Source organism: Gymnoscopelus braueri (assembly GCF_963280865.1).
Source record: "Gymnoscopelus braueri genome assembly, chromosome: 9".
NCBI classification, from domain to species: domain Eukaryota; kingdom Metazoa; phylum Chordata; class Actinopteri; order Myctophiformes; family Myctophidae; genus Gymnoscopelus; species Gymnoscopelus braueri.
The window spans coordinates 50,191,577-50,217,007 of NC_137610.1; the positions used below are offsets into that span (position 1 = coordinate 50,191,577).

At 42.3% G+C, this 25,431-nt stretch overlaps 2 protein-coding genes across 2 annotated transcripts; one reads left to right on the forward strand and one right to left on the reverse strand.

The window, feature by feature from the left end:
* Positions 1-4,242: 4,242 nt before the first annotated feature.
* LOC308091460 (proteasome activator complex subunit 3-like) lies at positions 4,243-4,992 on the reverse strand (the record flags this gene model as incomplete). Its single annotated transcript, XM_080437086.1, has 1 exon — positions 4,243-4,992. One exon carries the CDS (start codon positions 4,990-4,992, stop codon positions 4,243-4,245), a length of 750 nt encoding a protein of 249 aa, XP_080293212.1.
* A 3,020-nt stretch (positions 4,993-8,012) lies between these two features.
* Positions 8,013-8,807, forward strand: LOC308092365 (proteasome subunit alpha type-1-like; the record flags this gene model as incomplete). The annotated part of the gene is made up of 1 exon (XM_080438216.1): positions 8,013-8,807. The coding sequence occupies one exon, from the start codon at positions 8,013-8,015 to the stop codon at positions 8,805-8,807; it is 795 nt and encodes a 264-aa protein (XP_080294342.1).
* Between the last annotated feature and the right edge of the window lie 16,624 nt (positions 8,808-25,431).

Below are 25,431 nucleotides of genomic sequence, written 5' to 3' on the forward strand. Positions count from 1 at the left end.
ATGGCTATGTGCTGCTCTCTAGTGGTGGGTGATCATATGAGTTCAAAAGTCCAACTTGGACAGTTTATATGGAAATTAAGTACCAAAATAACAAAACAAAAAAACACGAAAATTGCTGGCACTGGGGGAGTACTTTATGAAAATACTCTGGCAGTCAAAGAGTTAAGTGTGACACAGTCGGAATAAAGCTAGGACGGGTTTCAAATCACTCTTCTCTTTTTCAACATTGAGATGGTCCAATGCCACTAACATTTGGAATGCAGGTAGCTTTGGCACTGATACAGAACCCTAGAGTAATGGGCAGAAATGATGTTAAGCAATAAAAAAGCTTTTTTGGTCCAGTAGATTCTAATAATAGTCCCTATGAAGCTTCATCTTGCCATAAGTTCTAATGTATTTTATTTTTAATTGAATGTGACAACTTTCACTGTGGCCTGCCCTGGCCAGGGATATTGAAACAAACAAATCACTGGGGTGCATTCGTGGAAAGCCATAAGTGACGTGCATGGGAATATTAGTCTGGAAAATTAGGGCAATGAAGTGCATGATATTTGTTTTTGTGGATGTATTTTTTATTTTATTTTACTTTCTGTTATGTGTCATCTTTTAAATCACCTCCTAAAACTCACTTTTATAGACTTTAACGATCATGATCTTTGTATTTGTTATCAATTCTCTTTTAGGATTTACATTTAACTTTATTCTTGTCATTTTATATACAGTATCTTGAGAAAAAGGAAAGGTCCCGCCCACTTACAAGCAGATGTATTTAATACAGAGCAACTTTTCGGCCTAACTGATCTTCATCAGGTATCAGATACCTGATGAAGGTTAGTTGCACCGAAAGGTTAAATCGGCTTGTAAGTGACAGTGTGTGCGGGACTTTTCCTTTTTTAAACGTGGACTGTTCTCTCCTACGCACCTGTCCTAGTAAGTAGGTGTGCAAAAGGACTTTTTCTATTATTATATACAGTATCTTACCTTGCTTTTATTACTTTTATTGATTGTACTGTATCTGTACCTTTTCTTCGGTTACTCTTGTAAAGCACTTGTGCAGCTGTGTTTCTAGTACCTCCTTTTTATCCCATTTCAGCTCTAAAAGAGTATGGATTCTGCTTCCCATACGTAGAACTGTTCAAATAAAGTCACAAGGAGCTCTTCACCCAACAAGAGATCATTTCAGCAGCCTCCCTACGTCACATTTGATGCGAGCCTTTCTGGTGCAGGAAGGGGGCCGGGGTGTAAGTACATTAGACCCCAGGGTCTTCCAATGTGCGACACCATCGCGCACAAAGTGTGATTCGGGCTTAACACCAACCCCAACCATAACCCAAACCCCAACAAAAAACCTAACCCCAACCCTTACCTATAAACAAAAACCATAAGGTCAACAAAAACTATAAACTTAACCCTTACCCTAACCCGAACCCTATACCTAAACCTATTCTGAGGGGAACAGCTTGTAGATCGGCTATTTTCGGGCGAAGAGGTTAGGTGTAGAGGGAAAAAAGCAAGGCCCCAGGACCGTGGAGGATTATTGAAGCCAAATCTGGTATTGCGGCCAAAACTGGTATTGCAATACTTCTGCATTTACAGTAGAACGCTACTCTGGATGCTTCTATCGTCTGAAACGCTAGTACGCCTGCTTTATTGGCTCCAACGTTGGAGCCAATCCAGGATGTAGAGGTACTTCCAGGTGGCTCATGCACTGGTGAGCAACTTTCATTGAAATTAATAGATGGGGGCGGGGCTGTCCGTTCTCTAGATATATTTGAACTCTATAGAAAAAAGTACAGAGCCAAAGGTCAAGTTTACAAAGTACTGAAGGTTTAAGTGGTTACATTTCTGAAAATACACATTTAACATGAATCCAACATATTGATACAAAAGATAATATGTAAACAAACAGACAAACAAACAAAAAACATACATTTATGCAACACTGATGATAGTGCCGTCAAAGAAGTCTATGAAGCTATCTATTTCTAGGAAGACTGTCATGTAACAACTTCTGAATTGGATGGGTAACCAAATGTGGTGTAACTTCGCACCGTGTCCACTACTAATTTTGGAGTGAAATTCCTTACTAAACCAGGACCTGTAAATACATTGGAAAAAATAAGCTTTCAAGGGCTTTGGACCCAAATAAAAATGTAGGCTAATGATAATGACTAACTTTTTTCATTTAGCTCAAAGCTACTACTAAGTTATTATTGTTTAAACAAAATATAGATGACTATACTTTTTGTTGATTCAATTGCAGTATTTATAGGTGTTTCTGTGCATGGCGTTGTGTGGTTCTATAAGCAAGTGCATTCATTAGGTGGTTTCAGGGAGTTATAATGTTCTGTCAGTACTGCTGTATGGGGCTGAGACATGGACCCTCACAGCACAACAAGGGCCCTGGATGGAGTCTACACAAGAATGCTACGAAAGGCACTAGGTGTCACATCAGAAATGTGGTTCTCTACGGGGGCCTACCACGGGTCACAGACTAAGTCAGAGAGAGAAGGATGAGGCTGTCAGGGCACTGTGTCAGGCACCCGGAACTAGTGGCAAGCAAACTGACACATTGGGAGCCAACCCAGGGCAAAAAGCCAGGAAAGGCAAGAAGCGCACACCTACGTAGATGCACTGCGGCGCAACAGCTTAGCTAACAACACTGTAGAGCTCAAGATCCTGATGCTATAGAGAGGAGAGTGTGGAGGGAAACGAGTTGGTGTTGGCTAGACCGCACTCTCACATCGCATAAGGTTCTGTAAAAGCTTTGTGAAAACAATACAGCAATGTATTGATATTAAAAAAAGAAAATGCTCTTGTGCTTTTGATTGCTAAAGTGTTTTTAAAAGCATGCACTTTTGAATATGCAAGTATGTTTAACAGCAATTAGGCTACTTTTTTTAGTTATATTTAGTCTATACTTTGACTCAAGTACTGGGGTGAGTACTTTGTCCACCTCTGGTCGTGTCCAACGGTGTCTGTCACACATTGCTCCCATGTGTCACTAAATCACATTGGTGGAAAGTAACTTATTAGTATTTAGTATTTCCATTTCTACATTACAAAACTAAGTATAAATTTGGCTTTAAGATCATTAACGTTAAATGTTAATTAAAGAAAAATAATAATAAAATAGAAATGACTGTGTTATGCCATCTAATATACTAAATACATATTTTTGTGGGGAGGTGGGGTGGTGGTTGAACTGTACTATTTAGGCGAACATAAAATGTTTCTATTTAAAGTTGTACAATGCAAATTCACAACTAACGATTTTTAGCAACCTCTGCTGGTCACTACCGTCACTGCATACAATTTCCATAGTCCTCGATTACCCAGAATTCCATTCGTTTTCACCGGAAGCCGGAAGCGTTTCAAAAAGCGATCTTTTAATTGTTTTATACTATCTACGGATCGTTTCTCTTAGCCAGTGGAGCATTAGTTACCATGAGCTGTGCTTTCTTTTTCTGTTCTTTTTCGATCTTCTAATCCTACATTCTCTTAAAATCAGCGTGAGGTTCCTTTTTGTTATTAGCGCGATAGTTCCTGGCCAAACAGGAAACCGTTGCGGTAGTTCCTGGCCAAACAGGAAACCAGTGCATTTCCACCTCCGTTTTCCGGCCAGATGACGTCATTTCCCCGGGAAAGTCCCCCCAGTCCACGTTCAATAGAAAATATATAAATAAAAGGCTTCCGGGGGTGAAATTCATGGAGTGGTTGTTGTGAAACTTTTGCCACTCACAAAAGATATACAATTTAACTTTAGTTTTGTTGAAAACGTTACCTAGTATGCCTTTAAAAATATTTTCACAAATTTAGTACATAGTCAAAATAGCAGATCTACAAGCTCACAAAGCATCACATCAGAACTGTCGCATGGAAACCGTCCACTCTTTCCAATGACAGGGCCTCCAGAGTCCTGGATTTCTCTTTTTCGTCACTACCTCACCTGCTGCCTTCCTTGGAGGTGGTTAGCCGTTTCATGCTCCCTCTCGACGAATCAAACCCTGATATCCTGTTACCCGTCATCATTGCGAGCTTGTAGACCAGCGATCTTCACAATGTTTAAAATATTTGTGAAATTACGAAATACAGCTTAAGTGGTTCTTATTTAGTATTAGTGTCTAACAATAAATGTTTACAGAGTGACAAGAGTGATTGCACATGTTATAGAGGCTATTATGGGCTGAAGAAAGTGTTGACAGAATTGTCCCCTTCATTGGTCTCTCTCATGGACAGACATCAGTATAGCGAGTCTGTATTGCGGCTTCTGGGAATTCTGATCTTCTCAATGTTCTTCATGATCGTGTCGTGTAACGTTACATAATAGTTTCTGAGATCGGAAACGATGATCTTCAGGCTGATGTATATGTTCTCATCGATCTCCGTTATCGTACGCCAGTAGTCCTCCACCTGTGGGTGTTTCACTATCTTAGCCATCTGCTGTGCCCGTGTGATGTAGTACTTTGATATGTGGTCCAGGTAGGAGAACGCCACCAGCCCCACCACTCTGAGTTCGCCTATCGTCTCCTCCTGGATTGACACGCCAAAGTTGTTGCCGTCCTCTATCTTGGGGATGAGCAGCTGAACCCACATCTGAACCGTGTTGCATTTCTCTATGAGCGTCCTGATCTCCGGTTTGACCTTTTCGATCAGGTCGACGAGCTTAGCGTTGCTCTTCATCGTCATCTCGCTGGGCACTATGAAGACCTTGGCGCTAGTCACCTTGTCCTCCCACCCGTCATTCGGCACCTCCAATCCCTTGTGCAGGTTCGAGAGCAACACAGGGTCGGGCGCGTTCAGGTTCATCTCTGAGTGGATCTCCTTCAGCTCAGAGACGTTTATGCAGGGATCCGTGAGGAAGTGATCCAGCTCCAATAATTTCCTTGGGAAGAAATTGGCAACGAGGTGCTCTGCTTCTCTAGTGATCCGTTCCCTGAAAGCATCCACCTTGGATTTGATTTCATTATCCACTGTAAGGAGTGGAGACATCTTTTAATCGAATATAAAGATGTGTGCCTTTCCTAATTATGACATTCAGAATTGTGTGAGCTCATAAACGACTATCGATCTCCTTTGCTAGGTTGTCTGACAAAGTTGATGACTAAAGGCGCCTTTGTGCCTTATACAGACTGACCAGGGCTCTGGTCTGCTGTCACACACAACACAAACCGTAGTCATGCACACCTAGCAATGCCACTTTGTGGAGGCACTGTTTGTGTATGTTTCCTCAATTTGCCGTTGTATGCTTGGACCATGGACGGAGGCACCATGGTGGTGGGCAGGTACTTCACCCCTGCACCACCTAGACCCTCACGATAATAATACGTTCAGTCAGATAACTCACAAATAGATTGAGACCAATAATAGCTTGAGGGCATTTTATTTATAAAATGTAAGTACAAGTGTGAATATTATATTTGATCTTTGCGTTCAGGCTCTGCTATACATTACTCCATGCTCAGCACATTAGCAGACAACCATTTAAGAGCAGGGAGATATATATTTATAACAAACCCTCACAGGGGAAAACAGAACCCTTAGGGAAAGTAGAGCCTACTGGTGGTGCTGGGGTGGTGGTAGGCTAACAAAGCACAACATCATCAGCACTACAGCTTAAGGCAGCTCTCCATCGCGCATCGTCTGTTGCCGACAACCTGCCGATGGCACCATGCCGTCGGGTCGGGACTTTTATTCGAACGTCGAAGGACAACCGAACTTGCTCGGTCGGATCCCAAAAGGCTAGAGCCTGTCGATAGCCGCGGGGTGGTGAAGATGGGGAGGAGAGTTTTTTTTTTTTTTTTGAGACTGGAGGCTCCAGCGTTGCCAGATTCTGTGAGTGAAACAAGCGACCAGGTCTATGAAAACAAGCCCAAAAGAAGTGACCAGTTTCACCACTTGAGCCCTATTTTCAAAAATAATCTTGAAAGCAAGTCCAAATAAGCAATTACACCTCAGAAACAAGCCCAAACAAAAGCAACCCGCAACTATGAATATTTACAAGCGACTTTACAGGAAAACAAGCCCAAGGTCGCTTATAATAAGCAGACCTGGCAACACTGGTTCCAGACCACTGCTGCCTCCTGGTGTGGAGAGTTATGTCATCTGATTTCCTTAACGCATGCACACAACAATGTGCCGTAGGCCGACAGTTTGTGCTGAACTAAATGCTAACTTTTGCCAATAGACTGTCTGTTGGAGTCTGAAGTAGTCTGTTTGGTGGAGAGTCACCTTTAAGTAGACTGCCAATTAATTTGGTCAAAGTTGTATGGCAAAACTGGGAGTGAATGGAATCACAGAATGTTTGATCACAGAAGAAACAGGTAAAGATGACAGACAATATTTGTTTTATTCATGGTAGCTGCATAAACACAAAGTTCAACATAGATCTTCAAATGCTTTAGTGACTGAGCATATCAAAGCAGAGAGCAAAATAGTGACATGCACAAACAGACCTATTTAAAAAGAGCATAAGTGTCTATGCTATATTTGAATTTAATTTCATGTATTCGTTCTGCTTATAAAAGTCCACAGCAATTCATAATTTTGTAATTTAATTCATTAATCAATCAGCACAACTAAACAAATTTGGTGCGAGGAAGTGAAGTGGCATACCAGACTGAGGTGCTGTAGGTCACTTTTAAGATTTTTTCCTTTTTTTCCTCTCGTCTGGTATTTCCAAAATATTGTGATGCAAGGTTTATTTTAGTTAAACCTTGCCTGTGAGGTTTGTTCCCTAGCATTCAAATTCAAATGTTCTGATTAAAGCTGCACTATGTAACTTTCGTCTGTAAAGTGATAGGAGTGTTTTGTCCAACCACACATTTAAGCCTGCTGATTGTGTTAGTTGGCAGAGTGATAGTGTGTTTTCCTACCATATTTAAGTCTATTGAGAGTTGTCTTAGCAGTGTGGCAGTGTTTTCTGTCATAGTCACCAGTCACCCACTTGTAGCGTATCGCTAAAGAAAACTACCTATTACCTATTTGGAGTTTTCTTTAAATACTGTACATTTGAATTTAATGTAATTAATGTGTTCTAGTCCTTACAGCAATTCGTAATTTCATAAATGAGTCATTCAAAACACAACTAAATTCACAAAAACAAGGAAAGTTTTACGTAAACATTATCTAACATACTTGCACTCAGGTCCTGGACCTGGTGAGACGAAGGAGGAGCCCGGCCAGGAGGCCACCCACAGAGCCTAGTCCCTCCACGTGCCAGAGCCTCCCAGAGTTCCGGCAGAGTAGTTCCGGAGAAGCAGACTGAGTGGCCCTGTCTTTCCCTATAGGACTGACCGTGGGTAGCTACTGGGACGTCAGTCGGGGCTTGATCAACCCCGGCTGGGTCACCTGGGCAATATCCAGGCTTTTATTTTTTAGTTTTGCTAAAAAATAAAAGCCTTGAACCCGCCCGTCTAGACATGATACGCTAGGGCAGTCTACCTGGGCGAGGGTGTATGTTGTTGCGAGACCCAAAACACCCTATGACCGCAGGCTAGAACACTGATGATACGTCCCAGGTGCATCCATGTGATGTTTTCTTTATAACATAGCAGCCAAATTTGAGGGTGGCCGTAAAAAAGAAATGTATGCAGTTTGTGCATTTTGCCCCTGCACTTCAGTATTTTCTGTTCCTTCATTATAACATTATTATTATTATCAAACATTTTGTCTGTACCATTGTGCGTGTTCTGAGTTTGTCTCCTAGCACACTTGCCATCATTGTTGACATCATAATAATGTCCTTCATTGCATCTAAATGTGGGCATATCTAAATATGGACATCTCCCTCCTCCAGTCCGAATATGGGCGTCGACATCATGGCAATAGTTTGTATTAAGGCCTGTAGCTTCATATCTGAGATCATTTGCAGTGTATGATTGTTACAGGAGTGATATAGCAGCACAACGACAGCTGGCCCTGACATCTTCTGGACGCATCTCTTTTCATACTCACCCGAGCACAATCACCATTCACTCATACATATAGCTGATTTCTAATAAATTGCAAATATGTTCCGCAACCATATGTATGACAACGATGTTACAGTCTGGAGCCCCCAGGGGCGCATTCATCAGATTGAGTACGCAATGGAAGCAGTGAAGCAAGGATCCGCGACGGTGGGTCTCAAATCTCGCACTCATGCGGTCCTTGTTGCACTGAAGAGAGCTCAATCGGAGTTGGCCGCCCATCAGAAGAAGATTCTGCACGTAGATAACCACGTGGGCATCTCCATCGCGGGTCTCACTGCTGATGCGAGGCTTCTTTGCAACTTCATGCGTCAAGAATGCCTGGACTCCAGGTATGTGTTCGACCAGCCGCTTCACGTGTCTCGTTTGGTCTCGGTCATCGGAAGCAAGACCCAAATACCAACACAGAGATATGGAAGAAGGCCTTATGGTGTGGGGCTGCTCATTGCCGGATATGACGATATGGGTCCACACATTTTTCAGACCTGCCCCTCTGCCAACTTCTTTGATTGCAAGGCCATGTCCATAGGTGCACGCTCCCAGTCTGCACGGACCTACTTGGAGAGAAACATGGACGCCTTCCTTGACTGCAATCTGAATGATCTTGTGCAACATGGTCTTCGTGCTCTAAGAGAAACCCTGCCCACTCAGCAAGATCTCACCACAAAGAACGTGTCCATCGGGATTGTTGGCAAAGACATGGAGTTCACGATCTACGATGATGATGATGTCGCCCCTTTCCTTGATGGACTTGAGGAGAGACCACAGAGACAAGTGGCCCAGCCTGAAGAGGAGGAGCCTGCTGCAGAGAGGCCTGACGAGCCAATGGAAGGCTGAGTTGGAAGTTGTAAATGTCACAGCCCTCATCATCACCAGGCACTTATGCTTAAGGGCATACGGTGTAGCCTTTTCACATAAACAAAAGGTGTTTTTTTTTTCCTAAATGTAATCTGGAGTAGCCAAATATTTTGACCCCCTTTACTCCTAATTAATTAGTTATTATTATATGCCAATGATGAATTTCTCTCCGGATATTTCTGTGTTGCCATTGTTATTGTATCCCACTGGCCACCATGCCAGTGAGAAGCCCCCATTGGGAGGACATAGCGCCTCCATACTACTCCTCCCATTAGACAACCCCCTGCTGACAGGCTCCGCCCCGGCCCGTAGGAGTATATGCAGTTGACAAAGATCACCCTCCCCGCCCGGCTTTCCTCCCCTGAACACGGACGGGCCAATTGTGTTGGTAAAGACGCTCGGCCAAACCAGATGCACCACCGTGGTGGATTCAAACCCCTAGACTCCACGGTGGTGGGCAAGTATTTACCCCTCTGCCACCTGAGCACCAAAATATCTTTTTTTAAATTATTATTATGTTATGAATTTATTATTTTTTTCTTTCACAATGTATACAATAACCATTCCAATAAATGTGTTTTTTGACAAATTAAACACTATTTTCAGTCACAAGTGTCACTCGGGGAAATGACGCAAGCACCAGAAGTAAGAGTTTTACATTAACTCATTGGCCGCCATTATCGCATTAACGCGATCTAATAAATAGCGCGCTTGGCCGCCAGGATCGCATTAATGCGATCTAACGTCTTTATTGATCTTTATGCTCTGATCACGCTATTCTGTTATGAATCAGGCTAAGTTTCGGGTTCCACTTACTTCAACCACCACTGCATCCGGTTCCATGACTTGGGTTCCGTTTTCGGTTTTACATTTTTCCCCCCAGTCATTTTCGACCATAATAGGGAAACAAACGGTTTTTCACACGCTATGAAAAGCGATCGGAGACCTCCCCTCCTATAATCTATGGTCTGGGTGACGAACAGTTATCCCCGTTGTGTATCACAAAGTAATTTTCGCCGATAACAGAATCTGAAACATTTCACTTCCGGTTCATGTGTTTCACTGTGTGAGTGGGTCTGGGAGGGGGCGAGTGTGATCGAGAGGCGATCAAGCTTGGTATGTGCTGCTCTCTGGTGGTGGAACGATCAAAACGATTCAAGTGTCAAGGTAGACTTTCTAGATGTGAATTAAATAACAAAATAACGAAACAAAAAAACACGAAAATCGCTGGCAAGGGCTGCTATGAACGAGGTTTTAACTCTGGCAGTCAATGAGTTAACCACTCGGAAATGTATTTATTGGTGTATTTGAAAGTTACATACTGTGTCTTACAATCCCGGCAGTATTAGTTTTGGAGCTGTATACTTCTGTGGATGTTCCGAACGGAATTCTGGGAATCACATTATACCAACAAAAATTAATACAATCAAAGACAGATATTTTCAACCAAAAAAGGAGTCGCCCAAAGAAACTTAAAATAAACACTTTGTCAACAGAGCAACACGGTAAAGTTACGGACAGCATGGCGGATTTGTCTGTGGTGCTGACTGAACTTAAATCACTTTGTTCTGAGTTTGGAGGATTTGCATCCAAACTGGCTCTGTCGCTGCCGTTGAAAACATGTCAGAATGCCAGACGGACAGAAGAGGCTGAAACCCAAATAATGTCAGCAGTTGCATGTGAAAAAATAAATAAATGAAAAAACAAGATTGAACAGGACTTGATTACCATACCTGGAGAACCGGAGTCGAAGGTTACAGAACAACATAGACAGACGATGATATAGCCTATAAAATAAAAAAATACAAATCATAATAATAATTAATAAAAGGTTTTGGACATACAGCAATGATATGTGATTCTTATAACAATGTTATGCTTCATACATGTTTGAATCATACATATTTAATGTGACAATTTACATATTTGAACAAATTAAATTAAAATGTAAAAATAAAATGTAAAACCAGTATCTATGGACATCAATATATTATTTATAGCATTGGTTCTCAAAGTGGGGTCCGGGGACCCCAGGGGTCCTTGGGGAGGTTCCAGAGGGTCCCCAGCTAAATTATTTATTATAGCATCACAATCATTTTAACCACTTTATTCATATACTTTGGGTATTCAAAAATATCAGATATACAGCAGCGCTGTGAGCTTGTACATCTGCTATTTTTGAAAAATCTAAAATGTTTGAAAAAATGTTTAATAATGTTGAATTTCTTAACATAAATCTTCTCTTCTGGGGTCGATCCCTGGCACAAAATATTTTCAATTGGGGGTCCGTGGCCAAATGCATACCATACATTAATTTGGGGGTCCTTCCTTGACATGGAAAAGTTTGAGAACCTATGATTTCAAGCGTCCATAATAATCTTCAGACACATGTAGTGTCTGCTGGTGAACACTAGATGGCAGCCAAACAGCAGTTTTCCAGTCTGTCCATGACAAGTCACAGTGTTAAACACTCATTCATACTACACACATTCAAACTACACACCCCAGCACACAACTTTAAACAATACATATGTAGTGGGGGTCTCTGCTTCATCTCTCTCTCATCTATAAAGCAGGTCAACTGACTCACCAGTCACCACGGAGTGTGTTATATCTTATATCTAAAGGAGACACAGTTGATCTGCTTTGAACAGACTTGACTTAACAACACTGAGCTGGATGTGACATCATACACAAAAATTCCCTAAAATAAAATAAAAACTGTGCGTGAGCGCCATCTACTGGACTGGCTGCATTCCAATATTTAACAGTGGGTAGCAATATTTCAATAAATCACAAGTGTGAATAAACAAGTTTAGTTAGAGAAAAGCACAGCTCTCAGCAGACAAGGTATAGAACACATCAAACAGTGAGGTGACCGTGGGAGGAGTGCAGTTCAGGAAGTGACCTCACCTAATTGTAATTGTTACATAAAAGTTTAAGTGAGTGTTATTTCTTTTGCCATAACCCCCCAACATTACAGTGTGGAAACAACAGAGCTTCACTACTCCCCCCCCCCCCCCCCCCCCCCCCCCCCATATGCTTATGTTGTTTTTTTCTTTTTTTAAATCGTTTATTGTGCTGTTGCTTGTCTAGATGTGTGAATGTTTATGGAGCACAATGGAAAGCCTCTGGCTTTTTTTGTTAACAATCCATTTGGCCTTTTGTTGCACAGCAAGTACAACAGTTCACTGTATGCTCTCTACATGTTCCAAAGGCCTTGGATTCAAATACTACAAATAGCAGCTCTGAATTTTGAAGAATTGTCATTTAAACACAAATCGTCCGTTCGTCCCCCCCCCAACAACATACATACTAACATTTGGCCAAAACAGCCGATCTACAAGCTCACAACGCATCATGTAGTGAGCTTGTAGATCTGCTATTATCAGCAAAGATATTAGTGTAGAGCTAAATCAGGAGGGGCCTACAGGGCCCTTGGGAATCCGGTTAACTAAACATATAGGGTTTAAATGGTTTAAATGGCACTTATGTCTCTTGAGACTTTGTTCTGTCCGTGTGGATAAATATGCTTTGTGAAAAATCAACAGTTCTGGTGTGTCTCTTTCTAAGTGGATAATTATATTTCATTGCTGTCATGAAAATCTACGGATACAGTATGTTATGACCCGGCCTAGGGGTCACCAGGTGCAACACAAACATATGGACTCCCTCCTTCCCAGTTCCCCAAACACAGCTAGCGAACACCAGTTTAAAATCGAAAAGACAGTGATTTATTGTAGAATTGACACAAAACATGGTAAATGACCTCAAGGCGACCCCTGAACATAAAGGGTTCCTATGCTTACCTTTAACACAAATACAAGTACATAGATCTTACCTACTCTGGACCACAATGGTTTTAGCCTTTAATGTCTGACTGTACCCGTGCTGTTTACATTACTGACTAATAAAGTTTTCAATCAATCTTTCTTAACTTAAGAAACACATGACCAAACAAATAACTAAACAAAAGAGGGACCACCCAGCCCTACAAGGCAGTAAACTAACCATGTTAACGCTGTACAATATAACCCATTTAGACTTGGAAAGCCTGTATGTTGTCATACCTTTAAATCCGGGAAAGCATCTGTGTCATTTTAGTTGTTAATTATATCGTTGCTGTCGGGCAAAAACCTCTTATCTCCATGTTTTAGCTTTTTGAGTTTTTTCGTAAATTAACGCCCTACTTGATCATACTACAGCGTCACACAAAAGTATCGAGTTTTGAGGTTCAACATGATTTATTTTTTATTATTTGAATAAAGAAATATACCTTTTTTAGAATGGGCTTCGGGTAGAGTGTCCGTCCTGAGACTGGGAGATCAGGGTTTGAATAGCCGATCTACAAACTCACAACGCGTCTGTAGATTGGTTATTTTCGGAAGCATAAAATGACTTGTCTTAGATCTATGGATCCCTTTTCCACTAGTCATCCCTAACATTTTAGTCTAGTCTTTTTTCTTTCTTTTTTTTAACGAAATTGTCTTTATATTTAGTCATACTTGTAGTCATCATAGCAAAGTGTTTATTTGGTTTGTTTAGTTGCTGGGGTAAATATTCTTTCATATGAGACAATGTTACCTAAATGATATCTAATAATCTTCAATTAATATTCTGTCATATGAGACAATGTTACATAAATTATTATTTAATCATTTACATATTAATATTGTTAAGAAGATTCCCCAAACTCTAAGTTTAGTATTATTGTTTCTGTTTTTCCTCTAAAATAGACCCTTTGTTTTCACTTTGATGTGTGCTGAGTGCACAGCAGTTGATTGGCCATTTAGTTGCACCTGCTGTTGATTTGATTTGTAATCCCATGCACCTGTAAAGGCAAATGTTTGTCAGAGTGTCAGTTCTGGTGCAAAGAGCAGCAGCAGAGGCTGCAGTGTGTGCGTTCATTATAAGTAAGTTTGTTTTGAGTTTGGATATGTTTGATGTGCAGTATAATCAAATTATGTTTATGTTACTTTGATTACATGTGAGTAACTTTTCTCCTTGTTCTGTATTTTGTCTGATATACAGAAAACCACACAACTACAACTGCATATCCTGTAACCCCCTGCACAGTGTGAGAAATAAACAAACAAATGAAAAGAAGTGCGTTGTCATTTACGCACCACGGTGATCACACCTACCAACCTACAAATTCTACTATTGAAAAATTTTACATATGGTCCTTCGAAGTGGATAAGGTGATTTCCGTGGAAGTAAGATGTCTTCACCAAGTAGAGATGAGCGTCCCAAGCGCCTTGTGTGACCTCCAGGCTGGCTGGAGGACTACGAACACACCCTGCCTGTACAAAGACTACCTCCACCACCTAATCCCCCAAGTCGCACTGTGCAGCATCGAGCACCAGTAGAGCCATTATTCCGTCAACTGGAGGGATATGCCGAGATGGCACCCCTCCCCCAACGACGGCAAATGGAGGGATATGCCGACATGGCACCTCTCCCCCAACGACAGCAAATGGAGGGATACGCAGAGAGGACGCCCCTCACTCAATGATAGAGGATGAACAGTGAATGGAGCACGGTTTCCCACGAGCCAAGTACTCAGTATGTAACTATAGATGACACTTGGTCAAGTCCTGGGTGTATGGACGGTTCCGACACCACCTACAGTATGGCAGATCACAGCCGTACCCCCCGCCTAATACCCCTAATACAGCTGCCTCACCAGAAGTATTCAGAGCTATCTGGAGGCTCCAAGAGGAGAACCGCCAGTTACGGATGACCGTGCTGGATGTGCAACGACAAATGGCCGTTAGCCCCCCTCTACCTTTCCCAAATACCGCTCTGCCCGTCCGAACAGTACCGGTCAGGATCCCCTCACAACCTGAGCAGTGGTCCCAGCCCAACACCCTGAGCCACAACCAACCTCCAGGTGGGCATCGCCCAGCGGCGGTTCAGCCAGAGGAGGGGGACTGGCCGCTGCCACCACCACCAGTCGTGGATGACGTTCCACCACCGACTCAAAGACTACCAGTGGACATGGTAAATGAACTCATAGCTCACATGAGCAGATTAGGGGAGCTGCCACCACGGCCACCTACCCCTGATTATTGTGAACCAGATGGGGGTTCAGTAGCATCAGATGAGTGGAGCATTGAGGAAGGTGACAGATCAAACCATAGACCATATTCACACGGCGGCCATGTTACTATGAAGTCAATGAAAGTAGCCACCCCGGGTGGCGGCACTTTCAATGTTAAATTCCAATATGGCCGCCGTGTGAATATGGTCTATAGGCCATCCCCTCACCAACTTCGCCTCCAGGAGTACTCAAGAATGCAGCAGGCCCCTGCCCCCCCTCCTCACCGCTCCTCTTCACCCCCTCGACAGGAAAGGACCTACCGAGGACCGAAGCCCGCGATCCCCAAGTTCACTAGAGAGGATCCGAGGCAGGGACGGATTATGGCTTGGGCACAGTGTGCACGTGCACAGGGCCCTGAGCCAATGGGGGCCCTTGGATTTAATAGGCTTTTAATTTTTTTTTATATAATATTTGTTTTATTTTGTATTATTATCGTATATTATCATCACAATAAATAAATAAATAAATAAATAGCTTATATATTTGGAGTAAAAAAATTATAAAATGTAGTGTGTGATTATGACATTGTTTTAATGTTTTCAACCGAATCCGATTAAAATAAGCAATGATGTTGATGACGTAACCACGTACTGCGCTGAGCGTGATGAGAGCGTGACACGTCATAGACAGGTGACAGACATTTGAAATCAAATCATTGTTTACAAGATGGAGAAACGAATGCTGAGTGGTTCTGCAAAACGCAAATTAAAAAAACAAAGAGAAGCTGCATATGCTGCTATGGTACAACAAACACCATCCATTTAATCTTTTTTCCAAAAAAAGTGTGAGGATAATGAGGAAGGAGGTGCATCAGTCTCAGGTTGGGACATTAGCGTTAGCAACAGCGGTGCTGCTGAGGTTACATCGGAGCGGGGAGACGAACTCATTGACCTGGATCTGGATGATGCTTCAGCGGCGGGCCCAAGTTCACTTAGAGACGGTGACAGTAGTGGTGGACCAGTAGCTGTCAGCCTGGAGCGGCCTCGAATTGACATGGATCTGGATGTTTCAGCGGGCCCAAGCTCACAGAGAGACTGCGGGGGCATTGAAAGATGTGGTAGTGGTGGACCACCAGTACTGCCCAGTGCAAGCACCAGCCCGGCGAGAACAGAGAGAACCCTCTCCCCCCTCCCAGTCCCCAGCCCCGCTTGGATGAAGAAGATGATTTCTCCTGGTGTGAAAATGTGAAGGATCCTGCGCTTTGGAGAAATGTAACCAGCAGCGACAAGGTAGGCTAATATAATCTTAAACTGCTGTAGGGTATACTGTCCTTGTTGGCGAATGAATTTTCATTGCAGAATCAATTAGGTTAACTGAGGTCTCCTTCTTATCTTATCTCATCTTATTTTATAGGTGAAAACGATTCTCATTGATAGAGGAGCATCTTCATTTCACAACAGACGAGCCAAATACCCTGCCTCGGCAAGAGACTGTGCATTAGGTGGTCGTGTCCGTTCATTGACAAATGATATGTTGTGCACTAAAATGCCGAATGGACAAACAGTAGAACGGGATTGGCTGTTATATTCACCATCAACTGGAAATGTATTCTGCTTCGCCTGCAAACTGTTTGCGAAGAATAAAACAACATTTACAGAGGGGTTCTGTGACTGCCTGGGTTCACATGAAAGTAGCCAAGAACACAGGGCTTGCATGTTAACATTGATGCAAAGGGTGCGGGGCACTGGGGCAGTGGATTCTGCCATAATGAAGCAGGCTTTGGACGTAAAGAATTATTGGAGGGATGTTCTCAAACGGGTTGTGGCAGTGATTAAGTTTTTAGGAGAGAGGGGACTGGCATTTAGAGGAAATGACGAGCTCCTGGAATCGCCCCACAATGGAAATTATTTAGGCATTTTAGAGGTGATAGCCCAATTTGACCCGTTTCTGGCCCAACACATCAGCACACACGGCCAGAAGGGCAGAGGTAGTGCCTCATATTTATCATCAACAATCTGTGAGGAGTTCATTGAATTAATGGGTGAAAGAACAAGGCAAGTTATTGCAGAGGAGCTCCGTGAAGCGAAATATTTTTCTATTATTGTTGATTCCACTCCAGATCTCTCCCATGTAGACCAGTTAACCTTTATATTTAGATTCGTTAGCAATAAAGGCAAGACAGTGGAGAGGTTTCTGGCATTTGAGCCAATTCACAGTCACACAGGACGAAGTTTGGCTGATTGTGTGGTTACAATGGTGCACAGGCTTGGGTTGGATTTATCTAATTGCAGAGGACAATCGTATGATAACGCCAGCAATATGTCGGGGCGATACAATGGCCTGCAGGCGCACTTGAAACAAAAAAACCTGTTAATACATTATGTGCCTTGTGCTGCCCATTCACTTAATTTAGTAGGTGTAAACAGCATAGATGCAAGCAGTCCAGAGGTGGGAAGTTATTTTGATTTACTGCAAAAAATGTACGCTTTCTGCTCTGCATCTACACATCGGTGGGATCGAGTTTTTCGGAACGCAAATATCAATATAGATTTAACTTTGAAGTCTCTATCAAACACTCGGTGGAGCAGCAGAGCTGATTCCACAAAAGCTCTTTGGAATAATTACTCAAAAATAAGAGAAGCTATCGAGAGCATTATCTGCAGATCATGAAGATGAAAATAGAGAAACCCGTGATGAAGCCAGGGCACTCGGTGCAAAATTAGATAAACTAGAAACTGCATTTATGTCTAATTTCTGGAATTCTATTCTCACTCGATTCTATTATACAAGTTTGAGTCTTCAAAAATCAGACATAGACATCATGACAGTAGTGGACCTCCTCAGGTCTCTCCGTGATTTTGTTTCGGCGCAAATAAATCGTTTTGCAGAGTTTGAACAGGCTGCGTTAGCTGTGCCAGATGTACAGATGTACGCACAAGATACCCAGCGAATCAAAAAGCGAAAGAAGCATTTTGATGACAGTGGAGGAGCAAATGATGTTGTGTTTGATGGGAAAAGAAAATTCCAAATAGAAACATTTAATGTGGTTATTGATAAGTTAGTTAGCTGTCTTAACCACATACTTGAGGCATATAAACACATCTGTGATCTGTTTGGGGTTCTGTTCATTCCAGAGACAGCACATGACACTGATGTAATTGATAAAGCAAACATGCTTTCTTCTGCCTATCCATCTGATTTAAAAGCATCAGATTTTGCTGATGCTTTTTGAAATGATTCAATTCAGATCTTTCATTCGACCTGAAGCTAAAGGTCTCGTCATGCCTCCATCAAAACTCCTGAAAACAATAATAGGTTCTGGAATGCAGTCTTCATTTCCTAATGTATATGTCACAGGTAAATTGGCATTCCAGGTAAATTGGAAGTGGAGCGCTTGTTTTTAGGCGCGGGGCTGCGAGGCGGCAACAACAAGGAAATAGCAACCAGGGAAAGCAAGCACCGGCCCAGTGGCGCACTTCGATAATCATTGGACTCCCCATCCATTACCACTGGGAGTCTGGGTTTGACTCCCGCTTGGGATATTACTTTTTCAAACAACCGCAGACTACTTTCTTTCGGCGATAAAGTATAGTTTTGGACCATGACGGAGGCGCGCCGACTCAGCGGACCTTGAGGCCGAGGAGTCGCGCCCGAGCGCCTCCAGGCGCGAGTGCCCGCGACGACCGGCCGATGGTCTGCTAGTCGACTAAAGCGCCGTCCGAGTTATGTACCGATAGGCACAGAATCGTAAATGATGTTGTGGGGACTGCGTTTGCCCCAACTGCCACTCACTGCACTAACACAGCCCGCCAGCACCGCCCCCTCGCTCCCTTGTGCGTCAACTGCATTGAATAAGGCTGTTCGCGGTGTGTGTGTGTGTGTGTGTGTGTGTGTGTGTGTGTGTGTGTTTGTGCGTGCACGTGCGTGTGTGCGTGCTCGTTTGTGCGCGTGTGCAATGGTGCGTGTGTGGTGTGGGGCTCATGTCTGGCTTGCATTGCCCTCTAGCGTTGATTCTACAGAATTGCCTGGCGGCGAAAACAAGCGCACCTTTTCCAATTTACCTGGAATGCCAATTTACCTGTAACATATACATTGCATTGCGACTGTATCTGACGCTTCCTGTCAGTAACTGTGAGGGAGAACGGTCCTTTTCCCAGATGCCGAGAATTCAAAGTGAATTAAGGACAAGGCTGACACAGAGGCGCTTAAACAGCCTGTCAGTCATGGCAATTGAGTCAGAACTTGTGCGGGGGTTGAATTTTGATGATATCATCCATGACTTTTCTTCAAAGAAAGCCAGAAGAAAGCTTGTAGGCTGATTTAGGCATAGGATTTCGTTCCTGTAAAACGCAAGCAATAATACTATGTCCTTTCTGTAAAACTGTTTTGTTGTAGTGAGGTGTGTGACGATATTTAAGTTTAAAAAACTGTTTAAAACAACAACGGGAATTAATTTCTGTCTTGAGGACCGTAAATCTTGTTTTTTGTTGTAGTGAGGTGTGACGATATTTTAAGTTAAATTGTTTTAGCCTATTTTATTTTGTTTTTTATTTTTGTGCTTTTCATCACAATTATTGAAAGCAATTGATCTGTCTCCTCCTATTAGGCTTAATGCCTCAGTTAGACTGTTTGTTGTAGTGAGGTGTGACGATATTTTAAGTTAAATAGTTTTAGCCTATTTTATTTTGTTTTATATTTTTGTGCTTTTCATCACAATTATTGAAAGCAATTGATCTGTCTCCTCCTATTAGGCTTGATGCCTCCGTTAGACTGTTAAGTCTAGGCCGCTAGATATTAAAAACAGCAACTGCAATTCATTTCTGTCTGGGCCTGAGTTATTTTCAAATATTTAGGTTTTGACACAGCATGCACTACATTATTGTGCTTTATAGAAGAATGTAACAAAGAGATAATGTGCATGCTGTTTTGTGTATGCGCGCAGTCTGCGCTCTTGCGCTATTGTGTCCTTGGGTCACGGGAACTGCGAGCGCCGCGGTGCGCATCAGCGTGTGTACTAAGGGGGGGGGGGGGGGGGGGGGTCCGTTGCGATTTTGTGCACAGGGTCCATTTTCACTTTAATCCGTCTATGATCCGAGGGAGTTTGCGAGACTGAAGATTGCTCTGGAGAATCTTCTACCACGAGATGCAACAGAGAGATTTAAATTTCAGGTGCTTACAGACCACTTAAAATTTGAAGAAGCCCTGTTAATAGCAGACTCCTACAGCAACTCCCGCTATCCATACAGCGACACCATGGCGTCTCTCAGTGCCCACTACGGTCAGCAGCACCAGCTGGCCTTGCAATGAATTGCAGAACTGATGGATGGGCCTACTATCCGCAGTGGGGATACAGCGAGCTTTAGGAGGTTTGCTTTGCACATCAGAGCCCTGGTAGGCATGCTAGACCAGCTGGGTGACAATGGCCACATAGAGTATGTGGTTCATATGTCGCAAGACTCTCAGCCAAACTGCCCCATGACATGTATGCCAACTTCAAGAGGTATGTTCATCCATTGAAGATCAAAGTCCCGACCCTTATTGACTTTGCTAATTGGATGGAGTATGAGCTTGAGATCCAACAGAGTGGACTCAAGTTTAGCCGTGGTGAAGGGAAGGAGAGCACAGAATCGAGGAAGGATCGACACAAAGATCAGAAATCACGTAAGGTGACGACCATCCTACATGGCACCGAGCCAACCTCCACCACCACTAAAGAGCCTGCGCTCTCCACAAACCCAGCCCCGGAAAAGTCAAAACCCTTTCGTCCATATTGCAACAACTCCCTGCATTACCTAGACCAGTGCTCAAACTTCACCCAACTTACCAAAGAGCAGAAGAGTATGTGGATCAGGTCTAACAAGAAATGCTGGAGATGTGGCCGTGGTCATCAGGCGGCACAGTGCCGGCTAAGAGCGATCTGTAAGATATGCAAAGGCAAGCATGTTGAAGCTCTGCATGACCTCAACACGAGACCTGTGGAGGAGGATGCCAGCCTGGGGAGTACTGCAAGTGATATTTACTACCTAGATCGCCGGGCTGGCTGTAGTCAGGTCTTGCTGAAGATCACCAAAGTCATTCTCCGCCATGGAGGTCATGCAGTAGAGACTTATGCAATATTGGATGATGGGTCCGAGAGGACCATCCTCCTCGCAGCCGCAGCCAAGCAGCTGGGCATCAAAGGGACGCCAGAAGAACTAGCTCTGGGAACGGTACGGCAAGATATTAAAGTTATCCGTGGTTCAACCATATCGTTCACAATCTCCCACACCTACCAACCTACAAATTCTACTACTGAACAATTTTACAAATATTCTATCATATGAGACAATGTTACAAAGTGATGATTTAATCATTTACATATTAATATTCTATCATATGAGACAATGTTACCTAAATGATTATTTAATAATGTACATATTAATATTCTACCATATGAGACTATGAGGCAATGTTACCTAAGTGATTATTTAATAATCTACATGTAAAAATTCTACCATATGAGACAATGTTACCTACATGATTATTTAATCATTTACATATTAATATTATACCATATGAGACAATATTACCTAAATGATTATTTGTTAATCTACATATTAATATTCTATCATATGAGACAATGTTACCTAAATGATTATTTAATAATCTACATATTCATACATGCATGTTGTTTTTATCACATTGTCTGTCAGGTGGAAACCTTGTATGTCCAAAACTGTTCCTTTTCAGTAAATGGATCCAATATAGTTATTATTTAGTCACATGCTCTTGTTCATACTTTTCATTGGTTCAATATTTATAAAACACACACACACACACACACACACACACACACACACACACACACACACACACACACACACACACACACACACACACACACCCACTTAACCTATTTCACTTAAATCATTTTTCAAGTTTGTGAAAACAGCAGATATGCAGGATTTCAGGAGCTCAACAAGCTCACAACGTGTCGCTACGCGTTGTGAACTTGTAGATCAGCTATTTTAGCTACTTTTTAGCATAGGGGCATTAATAGTGGAGATAATATAACACTTATAAAGAAGAAATATGGAGATATAAGGTGTCTGCAGCAAATATCTACAGATTAAAATACATAATACATTTATATATAATAAATAACAATTAATAAATACAATAACATAAACATACTAAAATAAAAAATATGATGATACATATTTTGTATAATCATTTTCTTTTTCTATGTTATTCTTATTTTTGGAGTTTGTTTTCCCCTGTGTTTTTTTTTGGCTTTGTTTTATGATGTTTTGTGTAGGCCTATGTGTTGTCTGTGTGGTTGTATGTTATGGAAAATAACTTCAAAATAAAAATCATAATAATCATAATCATCATACTCATAATAATCATAATCAAAATCATAATAATCATCAGTAATCATTCAAATATACAATAGACACAACAGTGCTTTTGAATGTGTCTTTATTGACAACATGAATATGAGCATTACGGAAACTCTTTAATGTAATGCTACTGTACCAGAACCAGTGGTGGAAGAAGTACTGACATTTTTACTGGAGTAAAAGTACAATACGACAAGTACAAGTACAAGTACAAGTTACATTTTAGACATTTACACTCTTATCCACAATGACTTACAAGTGTAACCACAATGTAGAAATGTGGCCCTCATTTATCAACGCGGTGCAGCCCAAATAATGGGCGTAGGGCGAGATCACCGCACCTTTCGGCATTTATCAATATATCCTGACGTGGGCTTCATCCTACCATACGCTGAGATCTCACGTCTGGTCGAGACCAGTTGTTGACGTTGGCTGCGCCCGTTTATTCCATTCTAGACCTGCGGAGCAGCATTGTCTGACTGTCTGACAGGCATCTGGACACATAATCCACTCCTAAATGTATATCTACACACTAATAAATAATCCCTGTGAAAATATAACATTTTATAAAGTAATTTAAACAAACTGCTTTAACAGTCATTCAGTTGCATTGGCTATTTTAAAATAGCAGATCTGCAAGCTCAAAAACGGGTCGCATCGCGACGTGTTGTGAGCTTGTAGATCTGCTATTTTCAAAATATACAAGCGCTTTTGCGTCGGGACTCGGGAGTCCCGCGGTCGGGACTGCCGACGATCTTTTCATGGACAGTGAGGTGTACAAACTTACAGTAGCTTGTCCTATGTTATGGAGTTATGTCATAGAGAGTTTTGAAGACTACAACCTGGATGGGTTAAGGATATAAACCCGACGCTCCAATCTCTTATTAACGGGACGGACCGAAACCACTGCCGTCTCACGGGGAATATCCTACATGACTGCTTGTGCACTGCTCGGTATGGGTTAAATAAATTAATATACAAACGTATTCCATTCATGGCGATGTGATTGGTATCATAATATGTCATTCATGTAGGCTACAGCCTACGTGACAAAGATTGTACCGCTACGGTACGGATTACAATACATGAAAAACACAGCTGGGCGGGCGTGTGTGTGTGTGTGTGTGTGAGAGAGAGAGAGAGAGAGAGAGAGAGAGAGGGGGCGTGTGCGTGTGCGTGTGTGGCGAGGCAGGCGGGGGAAACTCTTTCTCATTGGCTTTTGATGTCTTTGGTCGTATGCTGGTCCTTCTTCATGTCGTAAAATCGGGGCGTTTTGAGAATATTTAAGGGCGTGTTATTTAAATGACGCTAGGTTTCAGCCGTGACATTTATCAAGCCTGGGACCAAATGTAGGTTCGGATCAGCTGTGTAGGATTCGTTGATAAATGTGACTTCGACGTTGGTGTACGGCCGAATATATGGAAAAATATAAGCCGGTTTATACGCTGCGTTGATAAATGAGGGCCAGTGGCCCTCATTTATCAACACGGTGCAGACCAAATAATGGGTGTACGGCGAGATCACCGCAACTTTTGGCATTTATCAATATATCCTGACGTCGGATTCATCCTACCGTAGGCTGAGATCTCACGTCTGGTAGAGACCAGTTGTTGACTTTGGCTGCGCCCGTTTATTCCATTGTAGACCTGCGGAGCAGCATTGTCTGACTGTCTTACAGGCATCTGGACACATAATCCACTCCAAAATGTGTATATCTACACTAATAAATAATCGCTGTGAAAATATATCATTTTATAAACTAATTTAAACAAACTGCTTTAACAGTCATTCGGTTAAGCTTGCAGATCTGGCTGCATTGGCTATTTGAAAATAGCAGATCTACAAGCTCACAACAGGTTGCATCGCGACGCGTTGTGAGCTTGTAGATCTGCTATTTTCAAAATATACGAGCGCAGCAGCGCTTCTGCGAGAGAATGTTCGGGAGTCCCGACCATCTTTTCATGGACAGTGAGGTCTACAAACTTACAGTAGCTTGTCCTATGTTATGGAGTTATGTCATAGAGAGTTATGTAGGCTACACAACCTGGCTGGGTTAAGGATATAAACCCGACGCTCCAATTTTAACGTGGCGGCACGGGATCACTGCATTCCGCCCGAGTCTCATGACTGCTTTATTTAGTGTAACTCGAACACGCACTGCTCGGTATGGGTTAAATAAATGGGTATACAAACGTATTACATTCATGGCGATGTGATTGGTATCATAATATGTCATTCATGTAGGCTACAAGCCTGCCTATGTGACAACAAAGATTGTACCGCTACGCTACGGATTACATGAAAGACAAAGTTGTGTGTGTGTGTGTGTGTGTGTGTGTGTGTGTGTGTGTGTGTGTCAGAGAGAGAGAGAGGCGTGTGCGTGTGTGGCGAAGCGAGCGGGGGAAACTTTCTTATTGGCTTTTCATGCTTTTTTTGGGTCGTATTCTGGTTCTTCATGTCGTGAAGTCGGGCGTTTTGTGAATATTTAAGGGCGTGTTATTTAAATGACGCTCGTTTTCAGACGTGAGATTTATCAAAGCTCCGACCTGATATACGCTAGGATCGGCTGTATAGGATCCTTTGATAAATGTGACTTCGACGTTGGTGTACGGCCGAATATATGGAAAAATATAAGACGTTTTTTTACGCTCCGTTGATAAATGAGGGCCACTGTAACCATAAAATACCTTTTCCATTTGTCAAAATGCGTCCAAATCTTGCTTGAGAATGGTAGATCTACAAGTTCATAGCGTGATGCATTGTGACATGTGAGTTTGTATATCTGCTATTTTGGACACTGGTATGAATTATTAAAACATGTAAGAAGTTATATAGAGTAAAAAGTATCTCTAAATTATCTCTAAATCTCTAAATTTTAATTAAGTAGAGTGTGAGTAAATGTACTCAGTGAGTTTCCAGCAGTGTCAGTAGCAGTGTTACATAGAATAGAGCAGAAAACCACTGAATGTGTTGTGGTTGTTTGACTTAAGGTCCCTATAGTCAAAGAGCCTGTAGGAACCACCAGGTAACCTCATGTCTACTGTGTCTCCCGGCTCCATCTCTACTATCACTCCATTAGATATGTATTCATGATGTCCATGATTATTGAATCCACGGTTACCAATAAGTTGCTGATTGTTTTTATACATGTAGATCAACACCTCTTTTGCTGATTCAT